Source organism: Diabrotica virgifera, chromosome 9, assembly GCF_917563875.1.
Source record: "Diabrotica virgifera virgifera chromosome 9, PGI_DIABVI_V3a".
In the NCBI taxonomy this organism is placed as follows: domain Eukaryota; kingdom Metazoa; phylum Arthropoda; class Insecta; order Coleoptera; family Chrysomelidae; genus Diabrotica; species Diabrotica virgifera.
Window position 1 is genome coordinate 198,814,998 of NC_065451.1, and position 18,858 is coordinate 198,833,855.

General features: G+C 31.5%; 1 protein-coding gene across 1 annotated transcript in view; it reads left to right on the forward strand.

The window, feature by feature from the left end:
* Positions 1 to 18,858, forward strand: part of LOC114334212 (uncharacterized) — a 166,422-nt gene that overhangs the window by 133,028 nt on the left and 14,536 nt on the right. Inside the window, exon 10 of the mRNA XM_050660786.1 lies at positions 10,599 to 10,823. Coding sequence (XP_050516743.1) covers positions 10,599 to 10,823 — 225 coding nt within the window. The remainder of the gene's footprint in view (positions 1 to 10,598; positions 10,824 to 18,858) is intronic.

An 18,858-nucleotide genomic window follows, 5' to 3' on the forward strand; every position in this document is an offset into this window, starting at 1 on the left:
TTTTGAGTAAAAAGCATATGAATTAAAATTCCAATATTTCAAAAAGTAAATAGGAATTATAGCTAATCTTGCGAATACATGAATTGGTTTTGTTTATCTTGTTTTACCAAAGTCATCGGGAACAAACCGATAAATTGTTTTTTTTTAACTAGAATAAATTTAAGTGGTAAAAATTTTCATTCGGACATCTGTGCCCGCAGGTTTTAGATTTGATAGACAATTCTGTATGTTTATTTTATATTTTTGCTTTATTTCTTTTTCCTGTTTTATCCCGATTAGGATCAACTAAGAGATACTGAAACCACGAGAGAAGATAAGTATAACGTAAGATAATTTAGACATTTTTTAATATTATAAAAAGGCACCCTGAGATTTTTTTTATTCATTTTTTCTGTATGATTTGCGACAATTAAATAATTAATCAAGTAAATAATAATCAATATAAAATTAATAAGAACAGATCATAACAGTATATCCAAACTTTGCTTTTACCTTGGTCATCATTTTATCTTTAACATTTTGCTTTAATTAATATGGTTATACTTATTTGAGGTAACACTGATGATGCTCTTGTTACAGAGCGAAAACGTTTTGTTTCTACGTCAAGAAAAAAAAAACGTTTTGTTTCTTTAAGTACGTTCTCCCTGGTTGGATATCATCATGTCTATCATTATTCTATCTACCGCTGCTCTGACGAGTTCTATTGAAGTGCATTTACATCAGTTCGTTAAATTTTCAAACCATGACACTCTCCTTCTTCCTATACTCCTTTCTCCTCTTATCTTCCCCTTTATTATCAATCTCAGCACTTCATATCGCGGTCCCCTCATTACGTGTCCCAGATATTGTAACTTTATTATTTTTATGTAGTGCGGCAGATTCGTGCAATATATTATAAGAATTGCACATTTAATGATACAAGCGTATAATTTGGTCCACATATACTGCACAAATAAAGGTTCAAATTTAGATATGAGGCCATCTCAGATTTTGCCTTTTACAAAAATGGCGGTCATTCAAAATGGGCGACTATACATATATGACTAATAGCACGATATCTTTTGAGTGAAAAGTCCGATTTCAACCAAATTTGGTACGTAGGTTCGTTTTGTGATTTACAAGATCGATGCCATAAACTGGAAGAATCGTTTTACCAGAAGTTTTTTTTTCCTGGTTTTTATGTAAAACTATTTTATATTATGTAAATAATTTATTTTCAATTTTTTCACCCTGTATATATTAATTTTTCAAAATGGTAATACCACTATTGAAAAGAGCGTAAGAATATGTTTTAGGAAATATTTTGAACTTTGTAGTTATGTTAATTATAATTACAAATTTTGCCTTTTAAAAAATGGCGAGCATTCAAAGTGGCGGCTATACATATGTGACTAATATCACGATAACTTTTGAACGAAAAGTCCGATTTTAGCCAAATTTGGTATCAAGTTTCTTTTTTTGATGAATAAGATCGAGGTCTTGAACCGGAAGAATCGGTTTACCAGAAGTTGTGTTTTTACTGATTTTTTTGTAAAAATATGTTGTTGTTTTTTTCAATTTTTTCACCCTGTATGTATTAATTTTTCAAATAAGTAATACCGCCGTTGAAAATAGTGTAAAAATATTTTTTAGGAAAGATTTTGAACTTTTTAGTTATGTTAATTACCATTTAATAAATGCATAACGTATCTTCACATGTACCTATGTGCGGTAGATTGATTTTGAATGCCTGCCATTTTTGTAAAAGACGAAATCTGAGATGGCCTCATATCTAAATTTGAATCTTTGTATGTGTAGTGTGTGTGGTCCAAATTATATGCTTTTACCGTTAAATGTACAATAATTCTTATATTATTTGCACGAATGCGCCGCACATAGGTTCATAGGTACATGTTAAGATACGTTATGCATTTATTAATTGGTAATTAATATAACTAAAGAGTTTAAAATATTTCCTAGAAAATATTTTTACGCTCTTTTCAACGTCGGTATTAACTTTTTTAAAAAAATTAATATATACTGGGTGAAAGAATTGGTAAAAAAACAACATGTTTTTACAAAAAAATCAGGAAAAACACAACTTCCGGTAAATCGATTCTTCCGGTTCAAGACCTTGGTCTAACACATCAAAATAAGAATCTATATAACAAATTTGGTTGAAATCGGACTTTTCGTTCAAAAGTTATCGTGCTATAAGTCACATATGTATAGTCGCCATTTTGCATGCCCGCCATTTTTGTAAAAGGTAAAATCTGAGATGGCCTTATATCTAAATTTGAACCTTGATGTGTGTAGTATATGTGGTCCAAATTATATGCTTCTACCATTAAATGCACAATAATTCTTATAATGTTTGCACGAATTTGCCACACATAGGTACTTATGATGATATGTTATGCATTTATTAAATGATAATTCACATAACTAAGAAGTTCAAAATATTTTCTACAAACTATTTTTACGCTCTTTTCAATTGCGGTATTACCTTTTTGAAAAATTAATATATACAGAGGGAAAAAGTTGAAAAAAAAAACATATTTTTACAAAAACAACCAGTAAAAACACAACTTCTGGTAAACCGATTCTTCCCGTTCACCATATACCTCTTGCAAATCAAAAAGGAAACCTATATACCAAATTTGGTTGAAATCGGACTTTTCGTTCAAAAGTTATGGTACTATTAAACACATAAGTATAGCCGCCATTTTGAACGCCCGCCATTTTTGTAAAAGACAAAATCTGAGATTGCCTCATATCTAAATTTGAACCTTTATATGTGTAGTATATGTGGTGCAAATTATATGCTTGTATCATTAAATGTGCAATTGTTTCACATATCGGCCGCACTAATGTAGATTATTTCCACAGAAATCGTGGAGAGAAGGAGTTGATCAATTCAATATCAGCAATAACGAATTAAGAGCAGAGTTATTTACAGAGGTGAATCATACAACTTTTTACGACTCATAATAGGAGGGAAAGTGGAAGGAAGAATAGGTACAGGAAGAAGAAAATGCTCCTAGCTGAAGAACGTAAGACACTGGAGACGCATGGATACACATTCAATACTAAGAACAGTTCAAGATAGAGAGAAATTTAGTGTAGTTATAGCCAACCTTCAGTAATGCAGAAGGCACCCTAAGAACAAAGAACGAATTAAGAGACTCTGAGACACATCGTCTTCAATCCTACAAAATACATATGCAACACAAGAACACAATACACGAACAATCAGCCACATACAAAGGTTTACGCACATGCAGCAACACGCATAATCAGAATTTGAAATTCCATAGGGCAAAAATCTCACCAACCTCAAATTTTTCTGGCGAAAGCATGGTTGTTGCGTATAACACTGCGTATAACACTTCTCTCAAAAATTCAAAGTCAGGTTCCAATTTTTTAAGAAGACATAACCTTAACAACAACTTGGTGACATGCACTCTTTTTAACGAAATTCTTAAATCATAAATCTTGTGAATGCGAACAATTTTATTTAGGTGAAACATTAAGTCCATTAAACGCTAGAATAAGTGAACATCAGTCTTATATTAAAAATAGAGAATTTGATAGATCTCAAATATGTCAACACATATGGGATAATGAACATAGAGTTCAGTGAAGAGATTCAAGTATACTCCTGAAAAAATCAGATAGTAAACAGAGAAAAATCAAAAAACCGGCTCTAATTATGCTAAATGAAACCAATTGTGTCGCAAATTCCTCGGTAGAATGCAATAGGCTGTGGTTACCCATACTGAAAGAGGAAGTCAATAGAAAGAAAATACCACGATTAGTAAGTCAATAACATATCGAGTTAGTACAAATTTTATATTTTAGTATCACTTATTGTATATTTATGTATTATTAACATTATTTATAATTTATTCATATTAAAGTCAGAATTTGATATTAGTTTTTTGAAAGTAAATTAAATGTAAGACCAAATACTTACGATGTCGGGATAGTATCACGAGGTTTTTTCCTGGTTTTTGCTCGCGATTTACTATGGAATCTCTAACGCGAGAATTTTACTGTCATCGTTGCATTTGGTTGTCTTTTTAAAGACAGATCACATGCTATGATTTTTTTGTGACGGATATTCTTGAGTTGGGATTGATTTCATGTAATCGAATGAACTATCTTTTAGTAAAGTCGTCCCAGGAACGCAACTCATAAATATTGGCGATATCATGTTAAAGTCTTCTACTTTAAAATGTATAATATACGTCTGAATTGCCAATATAAGTGAGTCAGATTAAATAAATTAGTAGAAGAATTTTTTTACTTAGCAACAACATTTTTGTTTATTTTAGTAGTATTTTGTATTTTGACAACGAAACCCGATTTGGGCTTCGAAACGTTAATAAAATCATTTTTTTGGAAAAATTTTGGCTTATTTCCCATTGAAAATAGTTGATTATAAAAATGCCACAAGGAAATAGCTTCAGAATAACATCTTAAATCATATTTTTGAAAAAGATTTCCAGAGTGCAAATCGAAACGTCAGACTTAAGTTAGTCAAAAATGTAATTACAATTACAATAAACTGTAGCTTAATAATTAATTATAAACACAATATTTAATAATAAGCATTACTTAGCGAATATTCATTGAAATACTCCGAAAATTGTTAGCCAGGGAATATAATTCTGGATCGCTTCTTTCATTTAACCGTATAAGCTAAAAAGATTAGTTAACAAAAATTAGGCATCAACTTAATTATTTCTGTCAAATCAAACTTTATATTTTCACAAGTATTATAAAGTAGTTCCAGCAGTTCAGTACATACTGCAAAATGATTTCCATATTGTAATAGATTAGAAGGGCCATTCAACTTTTGCCACACGAAAGATGTGTCGCAAGTTTCTTTTAAGCTTACCGGAACATTTTTAAAGTGTATCTATTCCTGAGTTTAATACTTTGAGCTAAAAAGCTGCGGCAAAATCCGCTAAAAATAAAGAAAACGGGAAACTCCTCAGTTAGTAACAAGAAGGTTCTAAAAATCCGATTTCTTCGTAGGCTGAGACGATAAGGGAAACAAAAATATATTTTAATGCTATACGGCCCTTATAAGTGAGTGGTGAATTTATTATTAAGCGAATATACTATGATAAGAATTCAAAGTTTATTTTTTAGGTTCGTTTGAGAATTTGAACAAATCAAGATTGGGAGTCGTATATTCCAGACTTGTGTGCTGTATATTCCAGACCACGAAAAATCCCTAATGTTCAAGTTATACAGTGCATTCGTAAAGTGTGGAAACGATCCTTTATCTCGTGACTTAATTATTTTCACAGTTTAAGCTCTGACAGGTCGATTTTTATTTTTAAATTACGATTTTTTGACGTATAGCACATAATAGTGACGTCATCGATTTGGACGTAATGACGTCATCGATGATTTTTTAAATGAAAATAGGGGTCGTGTAGTAGCTCATTTAAAAGGTGAATATTCAGTAGTATAAACACTAACATCATTATTTATACAGGTGGCCAAAAAATAATTTTTGAATTAAAATAATTAACGCAAAAAGAAGAATATATGTAATTTATTTAACTCAAAATACCGGGTGTTCACTTATATTTTCCCCCATTTTAACTGCCTATAACTTCTAAAAGGCTCAAGATAGAAATATGTGGTTGTCGCTGAAATGTTTTATTTTTGTAAAAGTTTTGTCTGAATGGATTGAGTTTTTTATATCGCTTTAAATTACGAAAAAAAATGGCGGATTTTTGAAAAAAAGCTTTGTTGACTTTTTTTAATGAAACACCCAGTATATTTTTTTGTAAACTGAAATAACGGTCATTCACCTATCCAGCGATATAAAGTTTTTTTTTTAATCGGTTGTCAAATGACTGAGTAATTAATTTTTAAAATGAGATGTGCAACGTTTATTTGACATAACTAAATAACATAACTAAGCAAATTGATATAATGTTATTGATTTCCACATTGCATCTCTCATTTTAAAAATTAATTGCTCAGTCATTTGACAACCGATTTTAAAAAACTTTATATCGCTGAATAGGTAAATGACCGTTCTTTTAATTTACAAAAAAAATATACTGGGTGTTTTAATAAAAAAAAAGTCAACAACGTTTTTTTTCAAAAATACGCAATTTTTTATTTAAAAGCAATATAAACAATTCAATCCATTCAAACAAAACTTTTACTAAAATGAAACATTTCAGGGAAAACCGCATACTTCTATCTTGAGTCGTTTAAAATAGGTCTGGATCCCGCGTATGAAAAAAAAGTTGATTAATAGCAAGCTGAAAATTTGCTAATAGCTTAAGGGTGTCTAGTCGGATAAACGTTGATATAGGGGAACACTGGAACAAGGGCAGTTTTAATTGTGGAACAAGTTAAAAATTTGTAACGGTCACACCACGAAAACGGCACATTTATTTTGTCCGACAGAACAGACTTAAACTCTCCGAACAGAGATTAAACTCTCATGCAAAACTCAGACTGCTATTTATCACCTGTCATAATTCCTCTCATTTGACCTACTCTAAATGTTCCACTCAATAAAACGCCCATTTGGTGATAAATAGCAGTCTGATTTTTGCATGAGAGTTTAATCTCTGTTCGAAGAGTTTAAGCCTGTTCTGTCGAACAAAACAAATGTGCCGTTTTCGTAGTCTGACCGTTCCAAATTTTTAACCTGTTCCACAATTAAAACTGCCCTGTTCCAGTGTTCCCATATATCAAAGTTTATCCGACTAGACACCTTTAAGCTATTCACAAATTGTCAGCTTGCTATTAATCAACTTTTTTTTCATACGCGGGATCCAGACCTAAAAGTTATAGGCAGTTAAAATGGGGGAAAATATAAGTGGACACCCGATATATTTTACTGATGCCACATATAATAAAAAAATATTTTTCTACAACCGTGTTAAAATGCAATTTTTAGCACTCTATAGGAGCGTTAAAAATGCTACTTTAAAGCAATAGTGCTTTAAAATTTTTAAGGCACTGCAGTTAAAAGTGAATTATCAAATTGTAAAACGTCAAAATATTTATATTTCATTTATTAACATTAATATTAATAAACAACTTGCGCAATTTGAAAAAGGTGGTTTAATCGTTATTTTCCTAACAAGTGCAGAAAACCATACTTTTCCGCACGCGACTGCAGTTTGCCGAAGGACGCAAAGCGGGAGTTCGGCAAGCAGTCGAGTGCGGAAAAGAGACTTTCTGCAAGAGTTAGGAACACTATTTTTTCTACGAGTCTTTAAAAAATGACCAAATTTTAATCAATTAATTTAATTAATATGAAAATATATACACAAATTAATTCTTTGACAAGGTTGTCAAAACCAAACTTTCAATATAATTAGTTAGCATGACTATGATTTTGGCTTCCATGACGATGATTCAAAACGACTGTTATTGTCTACCGATTTTACTTTCGAATATTATGTCAAAATAATTTTATTTCATCGAATTGTCGCGTTAATTTCATTAAAACAGGAACACAATAAATATATCTGTGGCAAAAAGTTTATCTAATGCCATCCCCTCTTTGTGAACACACACAGGAACACAATAAGATACATTTGAAATAAAATAGTAAATAATATCTAAATATTAGCTTATTGCATGTATTATAATTATTTTAAGGCCATATTAAAATATCTACACGGGTGAAAAAAATTTAAAACGCGTGCGAAAAAGTAAAACGCGTGCGTAAAAATGAAAAAGGCGTGCGCGAAAGTAGATATTTCGGCAAGCTCGTAGAAAAAAGGTTTTTTAAAATTTAATTTAAACTGTATTATTGCATTTTTAACACGTTTGTACAAAAAAACTAACTTATTGACAGTACAGGCAGTTTTGATGTAATGTCAAGAAAAATATAAAAATGGAATGTCAGTTAAGTTCAAGTAAAAGTTTTTGTAGGTATTGTCCTGTCTTTGAGACAGGACAATACCTACAAAAACTGACAAGACGTTTGTAGAAAAAATATTGTATGATATACGTGATAAAAAGTACATTTTTAAGGCACTCATGTTAATTGCAGAATTCGCTTCGCTCATTCTGCAAACTTTCACACACGTGCCTTAAAATTGTACTTTTAACACTTATATCATAAATAACTATTATTTCATAAATATAAACATTGCTTTTCACTTAATTTAAATGTCAAACAGCCACACACTTGCCTTTTGACAGTTTGAACATTTAATTTAAGCGAAAAGCAATGTTTATTTATCAAATAAACATGTTATTCTCTTTTCTGATAGCAGTAAAATATATTTTGAATTAAATAAATTACATGTATTCTTTTTTTTGCGGCAATTAATTTAATTCAAAAATTATTTTTTTGGCCACCCGGCATAAATAATGATGTTAATGTTTATATTACTGAATAGAGAATTGAATCATCTTTCAAATGAGCTACCACACGACCCCTATTCCCATTTAAAAAAACATCGATGACGCTCAAATCAATGACGTCACTGTTATACGTCAAAAAATTATAATTCAAAAATAAAAATCGACCTGTTAAAACTTTAACTCTGAAAATATTTAAGTCATGAGATAATAGACCGTTTCCACACTTTACGAATGCACTATATAAACGCTTCCATATACTTTGTCGATGTTTGAAAACAACACTTCTTATGAAAAAGTGGCCCCGGTCAAATTTAATGAAAGTTCGGTCAATGATAGTTCTCAGTGCGTAAATTAAAAAATTCTTGAGACCCTGGTATAAAAAACTATAATTTTAAAGCTACAGCCTTCTGAAGTTATTTAATTCAGGTACTCAATTTACGTTAAATGCATTAACTCATGGTCAAGTGAACGAAAATATTTATTATTGAAAGAAAAGAGATCATTTTCTTCAAGCAGATTTGCTTGTTGTAGATAAATACCCTCCGAAAAGTCCTCAGAAAACTGAAGAAGTGAGATAGAAAATGTACTGCTAGAGCGACATAAGAATTATCATGTTTTCACGAATGATTCACATCATTCGCATCATTACACTGATTATGCAATATTAGCGTAGTTGCAGTTTCGTCTTATCTTTAGAAAACTACTAAAGAGCGGCTGATCTGCTGGGGAATAGGAGAAATCCCCCAAATCGGTCCAGAATTAAAGAAAAAAATATATTAACGCACAGATAGTTCAATTTTGCCCGATTTTGTCGTAACCGATTCAAATTGAGTATAACATGACCTTAGATTCATCTTGTTGGCGATCATCATGTAGTCTGCATGTTGGCGATCAGCCTGGCTATCCCAAACTTGCTTGCTGCTATTTGGAATAGTTCTGTTGTATATGTATTGAACTACTTTCTTAGGTTTTGAAGACAATTATATTAAAATAAAAGTGTATACCATTTTTATTCAATTATATTATTCTGCACCCTCTCTTTCCAAATATTTTGCCCTGAAAAATTAGTTGCAACAAGTCAGATCTCTATTCATTCCTTATGACATATCCAAGGTATTGCAATTTACGCTCTTTGATTGTGTTAATAATCTGCCATTCCTTGCGCTCATTCTACGCAGGACCTCAGCATTAGTCACACGATCTACCAATGAAATTATTCAAAAGCGTCTTTAACACCACATCTCGAAGGGTTTCGATTTTTCTTAAAGAAGCTTCCGAAAGTGTCCAAGACCTCTACTTCTTATAATAACACCGAAAATACATAGCATCTGATGATAGCGATTTAGATACCAAGTGGTAAATCTTGCGTATCCTGGAACGCTAATCTTGCTTATCCAATGCGTTTTTTATTTAAGTTTTAGGAGTGTGTTTTTGTTTGGGGTATGAAGGGAACCATTCTCGTTGGAACTTTACCGCGCTGAGCAGATGGGACGTGAATTGTAAATTGTAGAATTCCCTCATCTTCCTTAGTCTCAGCATCCATATGGCTTGCAAATTGTAGAAGCCTCGGAGGTGTAACCAGAGAAGGTTCCCATTGTTTTCATTCTGGTGGGATGTAGAATAGCATTATGTTGTTTTATATGCAATTAGAGTGAAAACTTAGTCTTTAAGTTTTAGGCTTTGCAAGACATAAACGGTTAAGTAACCTTAAAACCAATGTCAAGTATTCTGATGAGTCGTTAGATAACACACATATTATGATGCATCTAACCGAAATAAGCAAAATCTTAACATAGAGTTGATAGTCGATGACGTAACTCTGACTTTTCCATAATCGATTGTAATTAATATTTCGCGTTTACTGATATCATGCCCTTTTTGTATGACTATCATGCACTTTTTTTTATTCGTATTGAGGTCAAGTTCACGTCCTCTACATTATTCATTGCAAAACATCTGAGCTATTTGAAAAAACTACTGTTTCGTCGGCATATCTAATGTTTTTTACACGCACTATTCTGCATGCGTGAAAACGTTACATGTTTTATGCTGCTCTAGCAGCACTTGTTGTGGTTGTTCCTCAGTTTTCTGAAGGCGCTGAATATCAAAGTATTTTTTTGCTGAATGGTCTTCCTAAGCAGATCAGGAATAACTTGGTTAGACTGAAGCAATCTAACAGCTGCATGCAAGACCAGTCTAAAACAAATTTAATATGAAAACTTCTAAAACTATGTATTTTACTAATTTTACAGCTAGCCCTAGAAACCTGTCGTTCACCCTTACTGGAAATTCCAATAATCGAGTACCATCGATGGTAGGTAGTACAGGTCAGTCCAACTTCTGCCAATCTGACTATTTAATTATTCCTATGGCTTCGAATGTTGGTAGAGTGACAGCGAATCCCCCAACTTCCGTAGATCGAATATGTGGAGGAGTACTAGCAGCTGATATTAGTTCCACGCCCACTACTGTTAGAAGTAAGTAATACTATATTAATAGGCATGTTTTTCTTAGGTTTTTCTTACAAATCAAATTAAGTTCTACTTAATAGGTTGTAAAAGCTGTTTTTTTGTGAGATTCCAGATATAAATTATAGATATTAAATGATAAATTTTCTGCAAGAACGGCTGTATCGTCAACGAATCTGAAATTGTTGATAATTTTCCGCCTAGTCTTCCTCCCTCTTGACTGTCATCTATAAGACTCCCTAAAGATTTCTTCAGGATATAGACTAAAAAGACTGGCGACAGAACACAACCCTGTTGAACCCCATGTTTAATGGTAGTATTTCAGTACAGCTGTCTCCAATTTGAATAGGAGCTACTTGATTGCAATTTAGTTGTATTTTAGCCGTTTTATATCATAGTGGTTAAGTCCAAGACAATTAAAAAGTCTATCGTGTTGTACTCGGTCAAGTGCCTTTTCGAACTCGATGAAACAAACATAAAATTTGCTCATAAACATCTGATTAATGCTCGATGTATCGATGAACAACAGTGATGGCAGTGCGTCTCCTTGTCGCACCTCTCACTGACTTTATTCTTATCTGTTTCTTTTCCATTTACAGTCAAACCCGCTTATTAGAATACCTCTTTAAGGAATATCCCGGTTTAAGGAATAAAAATTTGAGGTTCCGAAACTGTTCTACTAGCGACCAATGGTCGGTTATTAGAATATCCCGGTTATAGGAAAATTTTTGTTTGGCACGAAGGCTATTCCAATAAGCGGGTTTGACTGTATTTTAACGCTAGTCTCTGTTTTTCTGACTGTCCCTTTTACCATTTTATTATTTTTTACTTAGCCCCATTTCACGTACTGCCTTGTATATTCCTTTCCCTGTTTACTCTGTCAAAAGCTTACTTAAACTTGATGAATAGGGCTATAGGAACAGTAAAAATTTGTAGGTAAATAGATTTCCATATCTGTAGCTTTTTGCTTATATTTTGCGCAACAGGCAAATTTGTTCGACTGTGCTGCGTTATCTTCTGTATCCACATTGATATTATCTTATGTTATTATTTATCTTTGGTGATAATATATCTTTTATATTATGTACTGCAAGTATTCTATATGAAACATTTGGTAGCACTATCCCCCTGTAATTATTGTATAAACTTTTGTCGCCTTTTGTGTGAATTTGTCAAAGTATGGCTTCGGTCCATTATTTTTGCACATGCTCTTGTCAGCATGTTTCTTTCAAACACTTTTCCAAATGCTTAATTAATACTAGTCCTCTATATTTGAAAATTTCTGCTGTTACTTCATGTTTTCCTGGACACTTATTTTTCTTTATTTTCTCTATAATTTCGTTTATTTCTTTTCATTGGACAGTCTCTCCTCTGGTCATTCTTGATCAATATTTTCCTTCAGTTCTTCCTCTTCATCTTCGTTGCGGACATTTTATTTAAAAGCTCTTAGAAGTATTATTTTTATCTGTTTAGTATTTCCTTGTCACTTACTAAATTCCTTCCATTTTTGCATTTGTAGTGTACAAGTTTTTTTTGATAATATTTTTTCTCACCTTTCACTTCTTGATATAAATTTCTAAATTCTCTATTTTAAAAACAAACTATCTTCTATACATTTCAATTTACCTTGATATTATTTTCTTCTGTTTGCTCCTTTGAGAATTCTTGATGATTCTTTTGGCTCGTTTCCTTTGCTTGTTGTATTTTCTTTGGTGTTGTTTGTGCCTTATTTTGACTCTTAATTTATTTCGTTTATTCAGTTCTATTTTACATTCCTCATATAACCATTCTTTGTATTCACCTTATATTATCTTTCATATTATGAATATTTGTATTACTGGCTTAGGCTGTTTTGGTCATACATACTTTGAACTCGCTTATTGAAATAGCCTTTGTGTCAAGCAAAAATATTCTTATAACCGAGATATTCTAATAGCCGATCATTGGTTGCTAGCCGTAATAAGTGTACCGAATATACGTAATAATAGCACATACTATGTTAATATATATATGTATATGTATATGGTTTTAGGTCTTTTTATGTCAATAATACAGTACGGTAACATATTTATTATAAAACCAAATTACTTTATATTATATGGATGCCTTCAGTAATTAATATGAAATGTATGCAATATATAGATTCTGTAAATATTTTCGTATTAAAATACATAATATACTTAATAAAATAATTACTTATTTATTCTTGAAAAATAATCGCTAATTGTAGCTTGTTTTTTATATAAAATACTAGTCACTTTTGTTGCTCTGAATTATAAAAATTTGAAAAATTTACAATGGTTTGGCCATCCCGAAAACGTTTTCTAACTTTACAAGAGACTAGGATGGGCGAGCTGTTTCTTAAAAATTTTATAACAGGCAAGTGGGTCGCCATGGCCATATGTATAGTTTGTAGACAAAGGAAATTATTTCACGACTGAATTTGTAGGTAAATGATTGAATTGATACTCATAGGAACGCAATAAAATATTTATTACCAATCTGACAAACCCAAATAATATAAATAAAACAGCATTACAGGCTTTCGAAGCCCTTGGCGAGAAACCATAATACAAGACATAATTTAAATTTTTAGGAAATTGTAGGTAAAAATTTATTCGTTGACCTGAAAAATATTCTAAAAAGCGGTATTGTTTTATTAATACGTATTCCAATAAATGAATAAATTTATTAAGGAGTAAATGGAAACGTTTCGGGGCCTCGAATTTATATTCCATAAACCGGGATATTCCTATAACCGGAACTCTAATAGGCGGGTTCGACTGTACATACAAACTTTTTTAAAAAACAACTAAAAAAGAAAATAAACTAATTTGAAATAAAATAAATAAATAAATATGATGAAAACTTAATAAGGTTTGAAACCGGTTAGGGTGCTTATGGTACTCTCTGAACGAACTGAAATATAAGATGGCTCTTGTTTCGTTTTACAACGAAATGATTATTTATTTATTAGTTTTACTCCTAACTGAGTATGCGGGACCATTTTTCGTTAAAATTTTACCGCGCTGAACAGGCGATAAGTGAGATGCAACTTTTCGATCTCCTTCAGTCTTCTTTGCTCCAGCAATTCGTTGGTTTGCAAATTTTAGAAACTACGAAGGTGTTACGAGAAAACTTGGTCCCAATAATGTTTTATTTTTAATATTTTTTTAATTTCATTAAAAGTAAAGCTTTCGCTTGAATTAAAATACAGTGGAACACCGATAAGTCGGCCCCCGATAAACCGAAAGTCCGGCTAATCCGGACTGATTTTCATTACACTAACATTTCAACAATTCAAAATAAAAATGTATGTAATATAATATTTAAGATATAATGTGTATTTGTGTAATTTGAGCTATACGATAGTAAAAATGACTTATTGCACACGAAGGCAGGTTCATTGACTTGAATTATCGGAAACAACAGGTACCTGTTGTTTTATTCCTTTATTTATTTCAATCACACTGTCTTAGCATTGTTTAAAAAGGCTAAAAGACTATTTAAAAATTATTTTTTAAACAATGGTCTTAGTTCTTCACTGTTCTTAAATAACATAACATCGTTCCGATTGAGACTGTATTGTATGTAGTACAGTCTTGTGTTGTTCGCTTCCGTTTGCTTAGGTTTGTGTTTACGTGTTTTTAGTAATTCATGTTATTTCAATTATAACGGAGTTTATCGGTAAGTATACCGTATTTTATTCATTTTTACCATATTCTCCGGCTAACCCGGATTTTTGATAACCCGGATCTACCGCGGTCCCGATTAATCCGAGTTATCGAGGTTCCACTGTAATTTAAAAGTATGCTGATCGTACTAATTCAGCATTATAGGATAGAAAACTTTTTTGTCTGTTAACACCTGAGTGGCGATCACGTCTCTATAGTGTAACTAATTTAAGCATTTCCCATTTAGCCCAGTAAATGAACGGGAAATTCGGCGATACCGTGTAATTTTCAGGGGCAACTCCGAATTGCATGAAAATTTGGAATAAGGTTCTACTTACCCCCCACTTCAAAGTTGAAATTGTGCCTTTGGTTGCTTTTACTTGGGGGGTGACAGTCACCCCTTCTCGGGGGTGAAAAAACATACGTTCAAGATAAGACCGGAAATGGATAAATTGACTGATTTTAAGGAACTTTTGTTTTATAGAGTTTTTTACTTAAGTCAATACTTTTCGAGTTATTTGCATTCGAAAATGTTGATTTTTCGACAAAAAAACTACGTTTTCAGGTTTTTCGCAAATAACTCAAAAAGTAAAAATTTTATCGAAAAAAATATCCTTAGCAAAAGTGTAGCTTATAAAAAACCCAAAAAAATGGTGTATCAGTAAAGTCTATCAATCAAATAAAAACAAAGTTGTAGCTCATGAAAGTACGTTCTTATTCGTCTAATTCCAAATCGAATATTTCAAGGTGAAATCACCGAAAAATTAAGCACTTTTCGGGAAAAACCCATTTAAACTTTTAAAGCTAAATGCTAAAGTTTTAGCATTAAAAATAAGCGAGTTACGCTCAAAATAAAGTTGGCACTCTTTTTTTTTGTAAAAAATCATGAAAATCTCGCCGTGTTTAGCTCCCCAAATGAAATTAATCGCTACCGCTTTACAAACAATTTACTTACCTATCTATTTTTTATATGATCTGTCAGTGTCACCGGTCTAAAGTGTTTATTTTTGAAAGGGTTATAATTGAGAAAGCTTGAATGGGTCACTAATCACGAGTGTATGCAAATTTTGAACAGCCATATCTTAACCAATTTTTGTCTTACGGAGAGACAAAATGAAACGAGCATATTTATAATAACAAAACCTACATTTTTTTACTCTGTAAGATTTTTCTTACCAATAATACTTGTTAAGTTATTTTGAAAAAATTAAATTTTTCAAAAATTTTTAGAAAATAATTTTTACTATAAAACCATAGGTTTCAAAAATAAGTACTTCAAATCAATCAAACTTACAGATCATATACAGTTAAAATATACACATACAGTTAAAATAACAATACACATACAGTTAAAATATATGGTAAAGCCAAACGATTAATTTAATTTGGGGTGCTAAATAGAGGGAGGTTTTCACGATTTTTTTTACCAAAAAAAGGGGTCAACTTTTTTTTTAGTGTAACTCGTTTATTTTTGATGCTGTAAACTTTTGTAAAAAACAAATAATAAGCTTTTTTTTGATACTATAAAAATGTTAATAAGGTTTACCCGAAAAGCGCTTCTTTCTTCGGTGATTTAACGTTGAATTATTCGATTCGGAATTAGACGAATAAGAACGTATTTTTCATAAGCTACAACTTTGCTTGTACTCAATTTGTAGACTTTGTTTTTTATAGGCTACACTTCTGTTAAAAATATTTTTTGCGATAAAATATTTACTTTTTAAGTTATTTGGGAAAAACCGTCTGAAAACGTAGTTTTTTTGTCGAAAAATCAACATTTTAAATCGCGAATAACTCGAAAAGTATTGACTTACGTAAAAAACTTTATAGAACAAAAGGTGCTTAAAATAAGTCAATTTATCCATTTCCGGCCTTATTTTTAACACGCGTTTTTCACCCCCCGAGAAGGGGTAAATGTCACTACCCAAGTAAAAACAACCAACGGCACAAATTCAACTTTGAAGTGGAGGGTAAGTAGAACCTAAATCCAAATTTTCATGCAATTCGGAGTTGCCCCTGGAAATTACACTCCAAAACGGTCATTTATTGGGCTAATTATTGATCGATACTATTGTAGTTCTACGCAATTAATACGAAATCCCAGTGTACATGACATGTAACCATTATTTACAAAAAATTCAAAATTAAAAAATGCTACTTCCAACTAACAATTTTGAATGCGCAAATTATGACTGTCACATCACAAAAATATTTCTTTCTGATTGAAGTTGTTAATTTTGATCAGCGAAATATATTTTATGGACTCACATTTATGCGTAGGTTGTTTATAAACAAATTGAATGACATCAGAATTTAATATGTGGAAAATATTCCAGCAATTTAAAAGCCGTTTGATCAACGGATGCCAAACGTGAGGGATGATGGAACACGCTATCGTTATTAAAATCACACTCTCTGCCTTCTGATTTCGAGATCCTATTTTTAATAGCTTTTTTGATATTGGGCATATTCCATAGGGCTTTAAAATGAAATTAATTTTCTAATGAATATAGTTGTAACGATTAGTTATTACCATCATTACTAAAATATTTATTCCGATAGGAACTAGGTAAGCAACCAACTTTACAGACATTTCTACTTGAAGTTGCAGTTGATCGACGACAAAGTTGGTAACTTTTGGGGAATTCGGAATCTAGAACTTGGTTCGTGTGTCGATACGGCTTCCGGCTGACGTGCTTGTCATTGCAGGAAGAGCTGTTCGTCACTTAAATCTCGGCTTTTGTTGAATCAACAAGTCTATCTCTCCAGTGGCCATTGTGAAGAATATACATTTTGGTTGAAATATTTTATTAGAAGATTAGTTTACGTTGGAAGAAGTTATTTTGTTTTGGGTTTTGTGAAGTGTTTTAAAAAGAAGAGTTTTTGTTTCCAATACTTTTTTGAAGAGCAATGAGTATGTGTTAAAGAAATGTAACGTATCTTTTATTTTTTTCCTTTTAAAAAATAACCCTTTATTCAGTTTCAATATCTTACATATATTATCTTTAAATGAATTGTTATTCTTCAATCATCAGATATGCAATACTTCAATACCATCGCACTTATGTTTCTACAGATAAAAAATTCTTCCTAATTATATTTCCAGTTCAAAATAAGTTTGAAATCAATTGTCATTTTTATTCTCTCCTTTATATAACTCCATAGAGTAATCTTGATTACAAGATCATATTTACTTGTTCAAATACTTCCTTATATTCGTTTAAAAAGGCTTTTTCCAGTCAAGGATAATCAAGGTCAATGACACGTCAAGCATGTACATCAAACTTCATTTTTTACTTAGATTTTTTCTCTGTCAAGTTCTGATAAGGTGGTACACCTTTTTGTAGAGGCCCTGTTTCTTGTGTACTCAAGGATAACCAGCTGATCCAGGTTTTTGTATTCTTTTAGCCACTGGAGGAGAAGAAGATTAAGTCCCAGTTTTTGGGTTTTTTGTGGAAATGGAATAAACAATCATTTTGGGGTTTCTTTTGGCGTTGGATGGATTTTGGTTTTGTTTTTTTTTTGGAATAGACCTTGATTTTTCCGGCAGGAAGTACCTCCTTATCGTACCCCTCGTCGTACCTCCTTGTTGATGAGCAGTACTCTCCCCTAAAGTTGGGAACACCGGAGGATACCTTACTTGGCTCTCCCCTCATCAACTTTTACAACCTACATTTTCAATTCTTTTAAATAATATCTTACAAATTTAATATTTTTTTTTCAATAACTTATAAATAACCTTAATAATCATATAAATTCATTTTTCTAAAATCAATTAACTTTATAATATTCAATATTTTTCAACAAATTTTATCTTTCACTGTTCGTATTATTCATTTAAAATAGTCTGGGATTATAAACTATCTGTGAAGGTATTGTATACAATATCTGGGGTTTTAATTCCTATTTAATAACATTTATTGCAGTTAACAGGTATTGTACTCAGGTTTATCACTTTAGGTCAGATACGAAATTGTCAACCGATACTCTAACCAATATAAATATTATAATTTTGTTCAAGTACATAGCTAGTGATTCCAAGTAACTGTCTTAGTCAAATCAATTAAATTAATATTTTTATTTTTCACTGTAAAATATCATTGTCGACAGGAGCGTACTTTTCATTGTCATACGTCAGGTACTAGTTAGATTGTACAAATTTGTATATAGGGGTTATAGGTTTTTAATTAAATTGGGTTGTACACACTTATAGGTTTTATTATCCTACCTTTCTAATAGCGTTGTAAAATTATTAATTAATTGCAGCAGTATAAGTCACTCGGCGAAATATCTATTTAATATTTCCCTGGCGCCCTAAACCGTTCTTCTTAATACCTTGTCTGTCAATAGTTCTCTTTCTTTTCATTCCT